This window comes from Carassius carassius, chromosome 36, assembly GCF_963082965.1.
Source record: "Carassius carassius chromosome 36, fCarCar2.1, whole genome shotgun sequence".
Taxonomy (NCBI): domain Eukaryota; kingdom Metazoa; phylum Chordata; class Actinopteri; order Cypriniformes; family Cyprinidae; genus Carassius; species Carassius carassius.
This window is the reverse complement of record NC_081790.1, coordinates 26,846,603-26,864,859: the sequence shown is the minus strand read 5'-3', so window position 1 is coordinate 26,864,859 and position 18,257 is coordinate 26,846,603. Positions and strand designations below refer to the sequence as shown.

At 38.7% G+C, this 18,257-nt stretch overlaps 1 protein-coding gene across 2 annotated transcripts in view; it reads right to left on the bottom strand.

Annotated features, from left to right (window-relative positions):
- Nucleotides 1–16,638, bottom strand: part of LOC132117501 (protein sprouty homolog 4-like) — a 217,603-nt gene extending 200,965 nt beyond the window's left edge. Inside the window, exons 1-2 of one of the 2 annotated variants that reach the window (XR_009425763.1) lie at nt 16,436–16,638; nt 13,525–15,156 (exon numbers count right to left, since the gene is read on the bottom strand). Coding sequence is in view for 1 of the 2 variants with exons in the window: in XM_059526825.1 (XP_059382808.1) it covers nt 14,170–15,105 (936 nt within the window). In the remaining variant the exon portion in view is untranslated. Of the gene's footprint in view, nt 1–12,945; nt 15,157–16,435 lie in introns of those variants that run through there. The other variant, XM_059526825.1, reaches the window with a different exon arrangement.
- Nucleotides 16,639–18,257: the final 1,619 nt, after the last annotated feature.

Genomic DNA, 18,257 nt, shown 5'->3' with positions numbered 1-18,257 from the left:
CTAGAAAAGAAAAATCAGAAACTAAATCTATTTAACGTCTCAATTGTTGTTGAGACAGCAGTGAGATTCATTTTGTATTCATTTTGCTCAGTCCCGACAGAGCACTTCAAACAAAGTAGCAACAATATTTAAGCAGTTGTGGGGGAAACGAAATCTACAATCAAGAAAAAGAAATCTCTCTCTAAAATAATAAAAACTTTGCTTTTACAGTTTTTTACTAAATATAACAATGCTCTGAAATCTTCAATTTTATGATAAATTAATTACCTAGACAAAAATGTGGCTCTCTGTTTTCCCACTAGTCACAAATGTGATGACTTACATGTATACATTTCCTGTGAGCAAGATCTAAACCAGACCAAAATTATTAATACATTTATTATGGACTGTTTGAACATTATGTGTACCACATGTGTGTGTTGTGACAGGTTTTACATGTTTGCAAAACTTGGCTTTGACACAGGCATGTACAAATTGCCACATGCAATCAAGAGCATGCACTTTTAATTATTGTTTGCAAATGTGCACGCTAAAACATCAGTTTCAACCCATTTTAGACATTTAGGAAATAAATGGGTCAATTTTCTTCCTGGGGAAAAAAAAAACAAAAGTACAATGCTAAAAAAAAACATGTATATACACAATTAGATAATTGTACCAAATTAGTAATTAAAGTATCTGAAAGCTGAATAAATAATCTTTCCATTGATGTATGGTTTATTAGGATCGTACAATATTTGTCCGAGATGCAACTATTTGAAAATCTGGAATCTGAGGGTGCAAAAAAATCTAAATACTGAGAAAATCACCTTTGAAGTAGTTCAAGTTAAGTTCTTAGCAATTCATATTACTAATCAAAAATTAAGTTTTGATATATTTACTGTAGGAAATTTACAAAATATCTTCACGGAACATGATCTTTACTTAATATCCTAATGATTTTTGGTGTAAAAGATCGATAAAATCGATCATTTTGACCCATACAATGTTTTTTGGCTATTGCTAAAAATATACCCCAGTGACTTAAGACTGCTTTTGTGATCCAGGGTCACATTTAATATAACATTTATCCAAAGATTCAACTAATTGAGTAACACTAACGAGTTTCAGATCTCATAATAATAATAATAATAATAATAACAATTGTCTAAAGCTCAAACTTTCCCGAAGACTGCAATCGGAATTCTGAAATTTCAATATGAACCAAATGATCTTATTTGTGAATGTCAACAATAGACCAATTTCTGTCTGTTTTCATTTATTCTACGTAAATTTAGGAGAAACATCTAATACCAAGGTAATTTCATGAAACATTTAACTATGTCTCCAAAGAGCAACCTCGGAAAGCGGCAGAGATAGAAATGATTAGATTTGTTTTCTGCAGAACCGTCAGCTGCAACAGTCGGAGTGCCAAATGCAAAGGTTTCTCAACCTCAAAGGTGCATATTATCTTTAAGCTTTGTCATGTCCAACTTTATTTAAAAACCCTCCCAATTGACTGCCATCCAGACACTCTCAGTTTTTCATACAGTGATGTGCTCAAATGAGTCTATAACTTAAAGAGTGGTAGATACTTTCTTTAGCGCAAACTGCCTCTTGTAATCGTAACATTTTGACATGATATGCATGCATATTTGCATGCACATGCATTTTTATAACAGCAATGATGCTTCTTGTAGATACAAAAGAAGCATAAGCATGGGAAGTTCTAATTGCACAAAGTTGTGTGTATTCACATGCTGTTTTGTACATCTTTCAGGCATTTGCAGGGGAAAGCCCACCAGGCATGCACTCGGCCACCAGGATCAAACAGTTCCAACAATCACTGCACAATTAGCAATCACGCTTAATGCACCCCCACTAATTTGGGCCAATCATCTGGTATTTCCACTTGATGCCCACATCCTTGTGCTTTCATCCACCCTTGGTGCATTTAGTCAGGTGAATGATTACAGTGCTTAACACCGCTCTCCTGGAAATAGCTATTTTAGGGAACACTTAGTCTGGCATGTGCTGTCATATTTTAATTCAGGTTCATAACACAAAAACCAATTCAATGCAATGCACATTATGTCGTGAGAAGAATATGGCCATTTCTGCCAGTTCACGCTATTACTAATGTTGTACACTTAGTTGAGAATCCACACCAAGGGTCCAGGTTTGCCCAACTGTCCACATCTGCACTGAGATGAGCGCTCTTCCCTGTGTGTCCTGTGAGCCTCTGCATCCCACTGAATGACTTTTTTCATCTTGATCTAGTTAACCTGCGACATGCCTCTTTCTCCCTGGTGAAAAAAACATCCTGGATAAATATTTGAGCAGGCGGTGCGAGTGCGCGGTCCCGGCTCTCTCAGAGGCCCTTCCTGGCCCGTGTCAGCCAAGATTAATGTAGATTCACTAATGCACTGGAGTAGGAGGCTCACAGACACATGCTTACACACATACACACTTCTCCACCAGATCTCCTGTGCCCTGAAGTTTGTGGAAGGACTTTGGACATGAGTTGGGAAAAGTAAAGATGACCGTGGGGACATCATTTTGGCTGGTTAGGAAAAGTGGACTGTGTTTGCAGTGAAAGAACCAGATGATAGATGGATGGACAGGGGAGAAACTGGATTTGTTAAAAAGGATGGACTTTGGTGGGAGTGGAAATGAGTTATTAGGCATGTATGCTCCAATAAAACGGCTTTGTTAAGACACTTTAGCCTTCTTTGCTGTAATGATTTGCGTATTTCAACTTCATTTCTGGAATATAGAGAGGTCAGCGTTCAAGGTTATGGAGAAATCGGGTTCCTCCATGTTACAGTGTAGACTTTTTACACACAATTGGTTGTCATACCTGCAATACTTAGGTAAAAATGGTGTAGTGATGCCCCAGGTTGTAAAAAAGAAAAAGGAGAAAAGAGGTAAGACCGACCCAGGCTCATTGCAAATACGTGCTTGTGACAATGTTAATGCAACTTATTGCACATTTTGGGCTAGTTTCAAAGTGAAATGTCCAGCGATTGGTCCTTAAAGCCAAGGCCACGTTTTTATTACATTGGTACAAGTACAATTTTGCAGTGGTTTCTACGTTAAAAAGGCTATGAAGCTGTTCATGTCATGCTAATGTTCAAAAGTATAATTTTTTTGTATACATTACAAGTTGTTTTATAATAGGGGAGTGTTTATCAATGGGGAAGCATGTGAATGTGAAAGACCTACAAGTAGAGAAAGTACAGGATTCCGAGCGAGATATTCGCATTTTGACCCAGTAAGTTGTGATGGAGTACCATGACCCACCACATCCTCAACAAGGAGCCAACACTTCACACACACCTGACTGCTCTGCATTCTTGGGTTACAGACCTCACAGTGCTCCCTTGAGGCCTAGCCTTGATGGGCTCGACGGGTTTCTGCTCCGTTTTTAACTTTCAACAGACTTTTGTGGTGCTTGGGTTGTGTAGGGTGCAATTTAAACATGACTCTATTGTTATACACTTTATAATCGTTACTCCTTTAAGACCTACTCCAACTTTTCTAAGGTCTAATGTGTATATATGCATCAGTTTGACATAAAACGATCTCATTAGCTTCAGCATCTCTAACCAAAAGAACTTCAGTTGAGTAATTGTTACAAAAGCATGTTCCATACCACAATGAAATGCAGAGGAGATATATTTCAAGCTGTGGTCACCACTTAAATTTACTTCCTGTTGCGGCATTCCTTCGAATGTCACTGTGGAAAAAGCTTACTCCATCATTACGGCTCAGAGCACAGAGGAATTCTCGTCATTCAGAGCCGAGTTGAAGTGGGAATGTGGAAGTGTGGTGTGACATTGCAAAAATCTAGAGTTTCTGGATGTTTTAAACCTCATCTATATTCTGTGTTTTCCCACAGTTGTTCTGACAGTCTTAGAGTCTTCAAGGGGTCAAATATTGAGGAATCATATTTTCATGGATCTATTGAAATGAATATATTATGAAAACACTTTAAATTGTAGAACTTTCTTTGAGGTCCAAAATGAACACTGGTTGAAACTAAGCTGCAAAATGTCATTCAGAACTTCAGCAACTTTCATATTTAAGAACAAGGAAGAGTAAGATTATTATTAAACAGCAGAATACTTTTTTTCAAGTATTAATAATTCAAGTATTTAATAAAAGTTTTTAGTGTATCTCAAGTTATCCACTCTGTTATTGTGACTACTGTCCCTTCAAATGACTCACAACATTGTAATGACATTTAAATAAAGCAGACACACAACTTGATCTCAAATCATACTAAAATTCATGGAGAGGGTGTAAAATGGTAACACTTATGACTGTTTCTGTGCCAAATGAAATAGACCTCAGAATAAATAAACAAATGATATAAAAGGGGTTTAACCATTTTTTTCCCCAATCCAGTCTCATTTTACAAGCATTCATTTGAAGCATTCTTCAATGAAGAAGCTTTTGTATTTTTAGCTTGTCATATCTCGTGACATTTTTTGTATCACGCATCAGGAAGCCAATGTGTGGCTCGGAGGATGTTTGTAAAACTAAGAGTGATCTCACCTGCTGTTTGCTCAAGTGTGGTAATCCATAGCTCGGTTTGCTGAAAGTCAAAGTTCATCTTTCTTATCATTGCCAGGACTTCAGTTCCTATAGCACAGGAGAGACAGGTATAAAACAGGCCAACAGTAACCCCCACCAGATGTGGGTTTGAGTAGCTTTTTACTTTTAATCAGATTGGCCTAATGCCTACAGTCCGCCCACGCAGCGTGAGCTGGAGGAGACAATTAACACATACAGTATGCTTGTCCCTTTCCCCCTCCTCCTCCTCTCCGGAGTGGGACAACAAAGCATCTTTGTAACCCCAAGGAAGAGACACAGTGGACCTTTATATGTGTGTCTAGTGCATTGAAAAAAGGAAAACCCACAAATCCTTTGTTCAGTTGCCTTTCTGTGAGGTCATACATATTACATAAGGACTTGCTTCCTGTCGCACTGACTTGGTGCTTTTAGGCCAGATGTTGGATGGTTTCTCAGGAGTGAGCTATCTTTGTTGTGACGCCCCGTGACAACATCCGGTAAAGAGCATATTCAGTCTATCATTAAGAGGTGGAGCTCAAGGGCAAGTTAACTTGCAAATGAAAATTCACACTCACGTCATTCTTGGTTCTGTGGAACACAAAAAAAGACATTTGAAGACTGTTTTCCATGCTCTTTCAATTACAATAAAGGTCACAAAACAGTAATTCTTGAATTCTTGCCTTACTAGAATGTCTTTTGTACCATTTGCCATTTTTCCGTATTCCTTTGAAGCCCTTGTTGAACACTCAAATGTGCAGTGCTGTGGGTTTCCAGGACCAGGACTGAAAAACATTGCATCAGCTCATCTACAGCAGGGTTTCTTCACTCTGGTCCTCAAAGCTTTACTGTCCTGCAGAGTTTAGCTCCAACTGAACAGGCTAATCAACGTCTTCAGAATTACTTGAAATGTTCAAGTTTTGATCAGAGTTGGACTGGAGCTTAACTTTGCAGAACAGTTGATCTCAAGAGCCAGAGTTCAGAAACCCTCTCACTCAATAGAAGATTAGAATATGCTGCAGAGTGTCCACCTCAACTGAAGATGGACAACCAGTTTTAGTGAAAAGTGACATTCAGCCAAGTATGGTGACCCATACTCAGAATTCGTGCTCTGCATTTAACCCATCCAAAGTGCACACACACCGTGAACACACACCCTGAGCAGTGGGCAGCCATTTATGCTGCAGCGCCCGGAAAGCAGTTGGGGGTTCAATGCCTTGCTCAGGGACACCTAAGTCTTGGTATTGCCAGCCCGAGACTCGAACCCACAACCCTAGGGTTAGGAGTCAAACTCTCTAACCACTAGGCCACGACTTCCCCAAAGAGTTCCCCAAACCTTTCTCTCGCATTAGCTATTGAAATCCTCTTAATAAAATTCCCCTTGCAGATAAACAAACAATATACAAGCCACAACTTCAAATAAAGATTAGCACAAATGCTACAGAAGGTCCATCTTAAACTCAGTTCTTGAACTCTTTGGTGTGTCTTGCAACCTAAGTCCTGCTGCATACTGGTTTATAAGTGCCACAAGACTGATTGCAAAACTTAAGGAAGGTCCAACTTCCAAGAGTGTCTACTGCATTCAAGTGAGGCTTGAATTTACAACTTCTGGGTTGCCTTGCTTCATACCACCTCACTGCCCACAAACTGATTTACACCACTGGGCCAAGACACTATGAGAAAGCCATCCAAAATATACATTTTTATAATGAGGCTACTTAGATTAGCCAGATTAGTCTTGCTCAATGGAAGATCAGTAAAGACTGTACACCTGTTTTAAGATGTTAAACTCTGTGTTTGCCACCAATGTCCTAAAACCAGATGGGGCTCAAACTCTACACTGTTTTTCTGCATACCTTATAGGTATTGCACATTGTCTGATTACACTACTGAAGACATTTTTTATTGTAAATATAAAACATTATAAGAAAAGGTCAGTCAAAAACTTTCAGCTTTTAAATGATCAAGTGTGTATTTGCAACATATTCCAACCTCAAATATAGACGAACACATAAGGCCCAAACTCACTACCTCACCACTAAATATATAGTAGCGATGTTTTCAAATGTTCTAAGTATTAATGTTTTTAAACCTTTTGAGTGAGATATTCCATATTTCAGTACCTCACTCTTACCTCAAGCAGACTGACTTGGTATGTAGTGTATGAGGTGAGAGAGGGATGACGTTTCTGACCAATAAAATTCTTTTAAAAAATATACTGAACCCAAAAGCACAGATTTTAAGGTCACCATTTATAGAAATTCAAGTTCAGCCCATTAGTACTCAATTCATTTTCAGTTCATTTTTGTGTGGGTTGTTACTTTCTTTACCTGTTTTTTTTTTTTTTTTTTTTTTTTTTTTTTTTAGTGGCCCAAAACTATTGGGATACTTAAAGGCCACATTAAGATGACATTATAAAGCAAAATATCAGGCCAATTTTAACATGCACCTTTAATAAAATATTTTACTATAATAAAATAAAAGATTTACTATTCTAAAGGAAGACTTGGATTCAGGTTATTAAATATTGCTAGTTGCTAATACAAGTGTCCAAATACTTTTTGAGACTGCTGTATATTTACATTACCATTCATTATCATATTTAAAGTAAGTTAACAGATCTCTAAAAATGAATTAAAAACTGTTTTATTTTTTATACATATTTTGCTGTTCTAAAAACTGAAATGAAGTAAAAAAGCAACGGGATGAGGACTTGTTAAGCGGGTTGCAGCTGTCTTCGGTCTGAACGCCATGCATGTATAAAATGTCTCTGCGGTCGTGTCGGTCTGTACACTAGAGGAAGTGTTTGGCTTTTGACAATGAGCTCCCGAGGAATGCACCACTGCTGAGGCCAAGTGGGCGTGTTGCACTTCTGATATCGAAAGCCAAGTTTGGTTGGCTCCGAGTCTCCGACCCCTCCGGCTCCTCAGGAGGCTGCTGCACTCAGTGGAAAGGCTGTTTTTCACACAGCCCACAGATGATAAGCAACCACTGTGTGTGTGTGTGTGTGTGTGTGTGTGTGCTTGCAGTGTTAGTACTTGAAACATGAAAATCTGCAAACTGTGAAACCAAAACATTGTTTCTAAACTGATGCATTTGTGCATTCTCATTTTGCTTGTTGCTTTCTGTTCAAAAGCTTTGGGAGATGGGGTATTTCATCATGCCTATTGACAGGGAAGAATCTTTCCAATAAAACATGGCGAATTTATTGGGGCAAAAGTAAAGGAGAATTTGTAAGGCAGCCCTGCAATGCATTTTACAACTTTTTGCATTTGGAGAACTGAAAATCCATTCGGGCTGGGTGTTAGCATAGACCAGGCCTCTGATACGGACCGGCAATAAATGGTGATAAGAAGTGCTTTCCGGAGCGGTGGTGGAGAGGGGAAATGATGCAAGACAGTAGCCCTTTGTTTAAAAAGTTGCTCACTTGGGTCCGTGCCATGGAGTTTGCAAAATAAGTGTGGCGAGCCAATTCACACTGGAAGATTTGGCCAATTCTCAGAGCCATCTCTGTGTCTGGCCTTCCTTCTTTCTCACTTTTTCTCAACTAAGATGATTTAAGATTATATTTAAATTTACAGATTTGTTTTTTCTTTCTTGTTATAAGCAAAAACTAAAATTAGATCTGTTTTTTCAGAAAACAAGACTTAATATCCTAAGTCATTTTGCTTCGGTAAATTCATCTTTATTACAAAGATATTTGTACTAGCACTGAACAGTACCAAGTAAGAAGTAAGAATATTTAATACTAAGTTTAAAACTTAGTCATAAAGTAGTAGTTATGATTGTCATAAATAATTTAAAATGCAGTGCAATAATACATGTATAAGTGTTATAATGTATTAACTGTGCTTAAAACTATTCTTAAGGTTGTAGAATGCATTATAAGGTGCATTACAAGGCATCATTATTGCATTAAAACTACTTTTATAATGCATTATACATAAAGCCTTTACGTAAAAGGTTACCCATAAAGTTATTTACTTAGAAAATACTCTACATATAATTTCTGTATAACTAAAATGGATTTTATCTTTGCATAATGCATAGCAATGAACACCCTGGCAGGTATAGGCAGTCTAGTATAATCTTGTTTCAGTAAAACACATCTAATGATTCAAGGATCAGATTTACACACACACACATAAACCATAGGGCATTCCACGAAGAGCTGAACTCCATTTTGACTTCCGCTTTGCAAATCTCTGAGCTTCACTCTTGTTTGCCTCTCCAATGCATTGCATTCATATCCGAGTCTGGTGAGGGAGGGCTGGGGGCTGACAGAGAGATACAGAATGAGAATGAGAGGGGAGGGCATGAGCACAGCACCAGATGTGCTCAGGATTTTGCAATATGTCATTTGCAAGAGGACATTTTCTTGAACCAAGTCAGCATGGATGAGTTCACTTTGGAAATGCGCAGACTGAATTGTACAAAATGACTGGCCACATGACTTAGTGAGAGCAGATGACAGATAGAGCAGCGAGGAGAAAAGTTCAGGTCTTTGATGCATGCAGCGAGTTGGTTTAAAGCAGGGGTGTCCAACTCTGCTCCTGGAGGGCAAGAGTCATGCAGAGTTTAGTTCTTACCCCAATTAAACACACCTGAACCAGCTAATCAAGGTCTTCAGGATCACTAGAAACTTCCTGGCAAGTATGTTTAGGGCGGGCTGGAGATGAAATCTGCAGGACTGGACACACAGAGTCTTCTGTACAGTGAACAGACTAATGATTTTTAAATGGAGGGCAATTTAATGGGACAAATAAAAATCCTTTAGACTTCCACTGAAGGAGGAACCCAGAACATCAGGAGCTAAATTTACATGCAACCAAATACAGTAATCCATTTAGAATAGTTTGCAAGATTGCGATTAAAACACAGTAAAGGCTTTAAAAGCAGACTGGTGAGTAGATGAGTTTACCTATTCAACGTGATGACGTTCAGTTACATTGACAACATCTGTAGTCCCATTTAGCCACTTGTTCGCAACCAACAAGGCAAGTAAAAGCTTAAAACAAGGGGGTATTACTGATAGATTTTGTGTCATAGATTAAAACAAGTTTGTGCTAACAACAGACATTATATCTGGCATTTAACACATAAACACACACACACACACACAAGATTGACTTCAGCACCGGTGCTAAAATGTGATCTCGTCGCAGCCTACAATAAAATGTCATCCCTGCAGCAGTCTGTCATACTCACAGTAGCTCTGGTAACAATATCACATTGGCTTTCTCTGGTTCTAAACACAGCAACTGAGCAGTAACGCTTTCTTCAGAATGCATGTAATGCTCATGTAAACAAACATCAATCGGATCGCAATGTTTAGGGGTTCATATAAATAGAATGTGAAATAAGATCGGATTCATGAAAATCAGTGCATGCAGACAAACCTATAGAGACTTGGAGGTAGGCTAAGTTGACATGGGCCAATATGAAAGCACCTAGCAACTACCCAGAATAGCCTAGAGAACCCTAGATACGACACAGAAGACTATAGCAACCTATTAAAGCAATCTATAGCAACCTCCAAATACATAGCCACCACATAACAATGCCCTGACAATGACTTGCAGCATAACAGTGAATTTTGCACAGGAAAGAAGTACACTCATATTAAATTTAGAAAATGTTCATTAATCAGTTGAAGTCAGTGGTGAAAGTGTAAAGTGCCAAAATATAGTGGTTTTGAATCAATGCCATTTACCTTGTCTTTTCCCCACCCAAGGAGAAAATAAACATAAGAAGAGACTGGAATCTTTCAAATTTGCTGGAATGTTAGCCTTCTGTGTTATGGCATACACACACACAGATGTCAATTTGTTGAGAGGTCACTTTCTGATTTTTATAGCTCATGTACATAGGTTCATAGGGGAACGTACTTGTGTGAGTGTGTTTGGATAGATGTCAACAGATTCATGGTTGTGTGAGTCATCCAGGTTTGTAAAGATTTTATGTGAGCTGCAGCCCCAGATCCTTGAGAGCCAATGTCTTGATACTAGAGCAATCTCATGTAAAGTAAGAGCCTCTCCCTGTAGCCAGGGGCCTGTGCAAGACACCCGGACTGCACCTCGTCCTCTATGTGCAAAGATGATTTAGGGACACTCAGAATGTTTAATGTTTTAACTCAAAATGTCATATCTGCCCTTTTAGCATCCAATGGCCATATATTTAAGTTTCGGAGAACTATATAAGGTACTATTAAATGAAAAAAATACTTACAGTTGTTTTGAAAAGCGTATAACTGGGTATTATTAAAAGCACTAAGATATGTATCTGAATAGTTTACTCGCTTAAATTACCTTTTCATAACCCTCTGAATTATTTAATTCTGACTGGTCATTTTTTGGATTCAATGGCATATTTTTTGTCAATTGTTTCATGCCATGCATTGTTTCATGACTTCATTGAGAGATAAAAAGATTAAAAGTAATATTTTATGTCCAGTTATTTGGAAATTATCCATTTCATCTACAATATTTCTACATTAAGTTTAAGTTGTTGTTTTTAGTTTTGTTTGCTTTTTGATGTAATAAAAATATGTAAATTGTGTTCCTTTTTGCTTAAAACAATAAAACATTATCTGCCAATGGGGTCAGAGAAATAATCATGTTATCCCTTTGAATTAAGATTACTTTTTTTTCTTTTAAGTAAAAATGAACAAAATTGATACATTTTTCAGAAAACAAGACTTAATATCTTAAGTCATTTTGCTTAAGTATTTTTATCTTGATATATATATATATATGTGTTTTTTGTCAGTGTGTCTTAAATATCATATTTTCCAATAATAGCATGTACTGTATGAATGCAGGGACACTGAAGACACAACACACAGAGTTTTATATTTAACAATATATATTTTCCAATTTCATTGTACATTCCGTTTTGACATAAGCTTTTATTCACAAACAAATGTAGGCATCTAAATAAATACTATATAAAATAGAACTTCAAAATAAATATATCTATAAAGGGACATTTTCATATGTGTGAGAGATTTTTTTTTTCCTTTTTGCTTTTTTAAACAAAACAAAAGCACATTGCTCTTTTCTTTAATCCTCAACATGAACTATGAAGCCAAAGTAACGCATAGAGTACAAGCCCAGTTTGGAAGGCAGCTTAAAGGGGGTTAAAAAAGAAGAATGGGTTTCTAGTGACCAAGAAACTGTACCACGAATAGATTTAGTCACAGCGTCCTGATGAAAACCTCTCAGCAACGGCTCGACAGAAGGAAGATCGGTCAATTTCATCATGCAGGCCAGGATATTAGGCGAACAGCCATAAAGTTTACATTTTACAGCTGTATTGTAGTTGACAGAATTGTGAAGTTATGAAAAATAAAAGCAAGAAGGTGGGGCAAAAAAGCAAAACACCGAATAGGATGGAATGGAATGTTACTTGAGAGGGATCCCCGTTCCTCCCAGACAAGTTCACACACAGCAGCTGTATATGTCAATCAAGCACTGAAGATGTTGCACCATTTTAGGAGGAAGAAGGAAAAACAAAATGCTTGGCCACATTGGGGTGAAAAAGCATTACTTTGAGCGTGACGAAACGCTGTTCCCTCTGCGAATTCAATTAAATCTACCGTTTCAGGGGCACCGAGGAACCGGGAGTTAGCCGTGCCCCTCTCGTGCTAATGAGGCATGGCTAGCATTAACAGAGGTATTTTTATTGCCTGGCACACTTTTCTAAATCAAGTGCTTGTAATCGAAATACCTAAACACCCTACCTTCTATGCCACAGCCACATAATCTTTACCCCCACCCACCCTCAGCCCTCCCAAAAATATAATAATTAATTTATATACTTTTGTACTGAATTGTAATTAAACTGTACCATGCAATTTCTCAGGACATTTGAAACATATAGCTAGTTTTTCTTAAAACTATTTACAAGAACGTGTAACCTGCATAGGTCGAAATCTAAGATCTCTATGGTACATTTGCAACTCTTCCCTATGCAGCTATGCAAGCTTCTCCATTCAGAACTACTCTGGCACCTATCCACGGGTTAGATTGCAAAAAGACTTAAACCCTAGCCTTATACATTCAAGACTAAGAACAGTAGTGTATTTCTGCTTTTCGGATTTGTGCAACAAGTACAAATGTTGGAGTATGTGGGACTAAACGAGCGAATCGTGGGTTTGTGTCGTACAGGCCGACAATTTTTCCCTCATGCTCCCAGACTCTAGGAATCCTGGGAAGTAGAGCACCGTACCTTTAAGAGCTTACTTTCGCACTAATTGGCTAGAGTACAACAATGCATGCCCACTTGGAAACAAATGGTTAAAAAATGGTCAATGAAATCTCCATGGTGCACTCCTTTGGCAAAATCTCTATACTACACATATAACAAAATATATATATATATATATATATATATATATATATATATATATGTGGAGAAAGCAGTTCGATATTAGGGCATGTCCATAGAGTGTTATGTTTGGTGCGTAGTAAACTAGAGGAATTTTTCCAACTACAGTGAAACACTTTGTACATGCTACTGTTCATAATACTGTGCTTTTGCCTCATTATAAAGGTGATACAATTGGCATGTTTTGTTTAGAAGCGGCAGAGTAGTATACGCTAACTTTATAGCTTCTCCTTGTCCCGTAACTACTGGCCCGATTCTCCTGGTAGCTTATGAATGCTTGGTGTCTGAATTGCTGTTTTGACCACTGCCCGTTCCCTTATCTCGAGTCAAACGACTAGTTCCAAGCTGAATTCACATGCTGTACTTAATTCAGATGAACTGATGATCCCTGAGGTCATTGTCTACAACAAATTGAACTGCTAACATTTGGAAGAATAATTATGGAAGTTTATGTATGCTATGGCATGTTTTCAAAGGGAATTATGAAAGCTATGTTACCCATTTGCCATCAAAAACAAACAATCTGTCCCAGCAGAAGATAGAAAACATCCTGTCACGTGGCTATGGGCAGTCACCAATGACTTTCGCAACAGTCAAGGGAACTTAGAATCCTTCAATGAAACCAAATTACCTCCCATGTTTGCACTTCAAACAACAGAAAAAATAAAGCTCTATAACAAGCTTGTAAATGTACTGTGCACAGAGATGAAGTCTGGTTATTTTGATTGTGACATGTGTATCAGCTTGGAATTCAATGCAACCTTTCCGCAGTGCCAGATCCGGAGAGGGATTGCCAAAGTATAGAGTTTTCTTGAATGGGTGATATTTAGTTTGGCTTTTCAAAGCCGCCCAAAGAGAAAATAAACATCAGAGAAGGGATTGGAATCTTTCAAACAGGCATTTTGCTCAAATGCAGCTTTTTGTGTCAGCAAGTTGTTTTGTAGGTGGTGAAATGGCAAAGACTTTGATCCCACGGTCATCGCGAGAACCCCAGGAGAAGAAAATGCAGGTCTCTCCTTTGTTGTAGTACTTTACAAACGAGTAAAATAAGGATTTGTGCCCTTTGGTCAGTCAAATGTTGCTACTTATTTACGGCAGGATGCCTTGAGCGCGAGAATCATGCGTGAGATTTAAGTACCGTGATTTTGGGAAAGTACACTGCTATCGGAGAAGGTCCTGTGAACTTTGCGCGCAGGTCACTTTGTAATCTCCGTTTCTGGCAGGCCATCATGAGGCTTGTTTTCCCAGCTGACAGGCCTTGACCTCTGCCACCTTGCAAGCCTGGGTGCTTTTGCAGCGGCAGCCTGGGCGGCTGATGCCGTCGTAGCACTTCTGAGAAAGCTTGGCACAACCAGTGGCGGGCAAATAACACATCAGGCAGGGCAGCACCAATGAAGCGGCTGCCATGAAGGACCAGCGTGCGCAACAGTTCGAGTGCGAGCAGGAGCATGGCTTGTCAGCGCAGGAACCTTCCTCATCCTCATCAGTGCAGTGGTAGAAGATGCCCTTGACTAGACACATGCAAGTGACAGAGTCCACTAAGTTCTGCGCTGAACACAGGCACTCTTGGTTGCAAACCCAACATGAGGGCAGGGCCCGGGGCAAAGTGCACTCCGTGCATCGGCATTTGCCGCATTTCTCACACAACAGTGCGTGCTTCTTCTCCACTGGCAATGCCGCAACTGCCTTCACATTCTGAGTCTTGGAGCTCAGCACCTTGGGTTGCTCTGCACCTAGGGTCCTTACATGGCCAATGCCAGTAGTGTACGGATCCACAACAGGGGTGGGAGCTGCATGGTCCAACAGCCTTTGGTCGGAGGAGGTGCTGCTGCTACTGCTGATAGAGCTGGGCCGACCACTGAAGGAAATCCAGGGATGTGTGGTGGCATCTGGGACCTCACAGCGGGACAGATGAGGATGGTGGGGGGCTCCCAGCAAGACTTCCTGCCCCCGCTTGCTTGCCTTGTGGCTTGGTGGCTGTTGTGAGATCACAGCAGGGGTGTCAATGTAGTCGTTCTCCAAATGTAAAGATTTCATTTGGTCAATGGGGTAAATAGTTAATGGGTGATGGAGCCGTCCATAGGGAACGCGGCTGTCCAGCAAAGGTTGCACCATTATGGAGGAAGAGACTCCAGGAATGTGGTGAGGAACCCTTGACTCCATCTGTAGGTTGTGTTCCTCATATACCAGAGCTCAGGTCATCATTTAGCACTCCTGCAAAGACCACAGCACAGCTTAGTACTGAAAACCACCCTCACAGAATTCTAATCAGATAACGTAACAATCAGTTTGTGTGAAAAAAAGACCACAAATACATCTGAAATGGGCCCTTTGCATAACAGAGAAAATTACATGTGTAACATTGTTAGGTATATTTAATAACAACTCATTATTAGGATTTAAAAAAGGAAGCTGTATAAACTTTCACTTCCACAATCAGATTTATTAGTATTAAGTATGAGCTAGTGTTCTGATGGGAGGGGTTTATTCTGAATAAAAAAATCATATCTAGTAGATTAAACTAGGGTTAAGATTTACAGATTTTCTTAATTAAATTACAGTTCACTACGCTGATGAAGTTAGATTAGTAATATTACAGTTAAATAGACGCTATTAATCGAGTTTTATAGGTAAAATACTCGCCTAAACGCGGCTGCACGTTTTAAACAGTCAGTGAAATGTTTTCGTTGTACGGTCCTTTAAAATGTTACACAGCCTATCGAAAACTGTAGGCTATATGATATGACAAATATCAACCTGTTGCTAGATTTTTTTTGTGTCAGCTATGTAATGTACTGAAGCGGCGTTGCTTCTGCACTTCTCTTGTAAGACTGCAGCCTCTAAAGCAGTTTCGTCTGAAACGCCGATTTATATGTTGGCGTGCCACAATTAGAGTTTAATACAAAGCAGAAAAAAATTCAAACGGCGTGTTTAACAAGAACCAGTATATTTACATTAATCTAAAAACCCTAAGGATCATAAATACAGCTATGTCTGATATGTCTCTGACTAATCTCCATTAAGTGCTAAAACAGTTTTAATGCTTAAGATGAGCTTCAGTGCTTCGAGCTGCAGAGAAGCGTCACGCGATGATCATGATACGCAACACAGTCGCTTCCCCGATCGAAGAAACGACGCGTATACGGTTAACCTCGAATTCTCACCTGTTCTACGTGTACATTTCATTCTTAATTCGCCCACGATCCTGTCGTGGTTAGTTACCGGTCCGTAGTTAAATATTTACACAAGGCGCAAATACACCTACAATGCGTTGCTAAAGAACGGCTGTATCGGCGCTTTGTGATAAACCAGCAGAATGGAAACGACTCGATCTGAAGCGAGGATATACACTCCATGTTGTCCTTGACACTTCGATTACATTTACAAAAAAAAAAAAAAAAAAACATAAAATAAAATAATAATAATAATAATAATAATAAACACACACACACTCAAACACTGATATATTTTTTAAGATAAAGGAAAAACTCACTTGCTTTAGAAAACAAATCATTTCTTCTCAGATGAACAGAATGTTGCAATATATTCCAGTACCAGAGAGAGAATGATAGATAGATCCAAACGAAGCCACGAAGGGTGAAAAATCCGGACGACTCTCCGTGCGATGTGCTCTGCAGTAAGGACACAGTCTTCTCCATACGATGTTGCAACTACATGAGGGAAATGTCTTTTTATGAATGGGAGGGTAAGAAACGTACTGCGCAGATGCTTTGACAGCGTTGTTTTTTTTTTTTTTTTTTTTTTCTTGTGAATGGGAGGGCATTACGACTCGGGGGTTAGACTTTTATGAATGAGAGAGCTCCGGATTTTACTGCGCATGCGCTCTTTCAAGATTCATGAATGGTAGAACGGGGGCTTTTCGTCACAAGGGCAATGTCAAAGCGGATTACATGAAGAAGGCGGCTACTACTGCTTTAATTCATGTTTTCTATATATTATTCGCGTGTGTCTTCCAAAGGTCCTGCCTGACCTTTTACGGTATGGAAGCATTCTTAATCATCTTGAAAAGACTTTTAAGGCCACTGCGTAGGCTGGACAGTTTGAACATACTGCCGTGGTCATGTGTTATTTTTGATATGACGCAGTTGATATATGAAAATGCACGATAACGTTTAAGTCCAAAACATTTTTGAGTTTCATCTCCGCGGGTTAATTTATAAGCCTCGATTGGCGTGCACTTTCTCCTCGTTTTGGGTAATCAGAAAACAGGTCAGGAACGATCGGTCTTGCTTAAAACGGAAGGGGAAAAGGATAGAGAGTGAGAGAGTTTGCATTTAAGCGTTCCCATTTCATTTCTCATTTCCAGGCTGCACTGGAGTAGCACAAACACGTTTATGACGCAGCAGCACGAGGTCATGCAGGACCAACAAAAGAACAGGATGTTGTCGATTTGTAACGATCCCACAAGTAGGAAATGTGTGTGAATTTCCCTTTTAACATCCATGTGTCTACTCTTCCCCCCAACGGATCGTTCCCAGCTTGTGGCTTGACTAATGCTGTCAGATGTTAATGGGCAGCCTCTACATCAGAACACATTTCCATGACAACGTCTGCTTTCATATTAAAAATATAATCACATTATTTGATGTGCTAAATTTAGGAGAGAAAGGCGTTCATTATTGTTATAGATTTGTTGTACGCAATTTATACTCCACTAAAATGTAACTGTGAAAAAAAGAAAAAGAAACAGCACATTTAGTATTGATCAGTGTTGGGAAGGTTACTTTGGAAATGTAATAGGTTACAGATTACAAGTTACCCTGTTTAAAATGTAATAGTAGTGTAACTTTTTCAATTACTTTATTAAAGTAATGTAACTAATTACTTTTGAGTACTTTTTGATTACTTTTCTAAATTTGTGAAAATTAAATAATAATAAATAAAAGCATATACATCAACTTAAATACAGTTATCTAATAAGCATGTGACGTATTCTGTGTAATAAACTCCTGAAACATTGGTGTTTTTTTGAAACTGCTGTCTCTTTGTATATGATATGATGATAGTTTTCTCAAAATAAGTAAAATGCACATGAAGTGACACAGAGCAGTTCTAGAAATTATGTTTATGTGCTCGTGTACTCCTATATTAAGGCAGCAGAGGTTGAAAACACTGCGAGTTTCAGTAGGCCAATGTGTAGTAAATGAAACCATGTCTTTGCCATTAATTTACAGGAGGGGCGGACTGGGAAAAAAAATCAGACTGGAAAATTCAAACTCATACAAACAAATTCATGGACAAAACTATTTTTTGTATGGACCTGACATAAAAAAGGTTTAAATTTTTAATTTGGG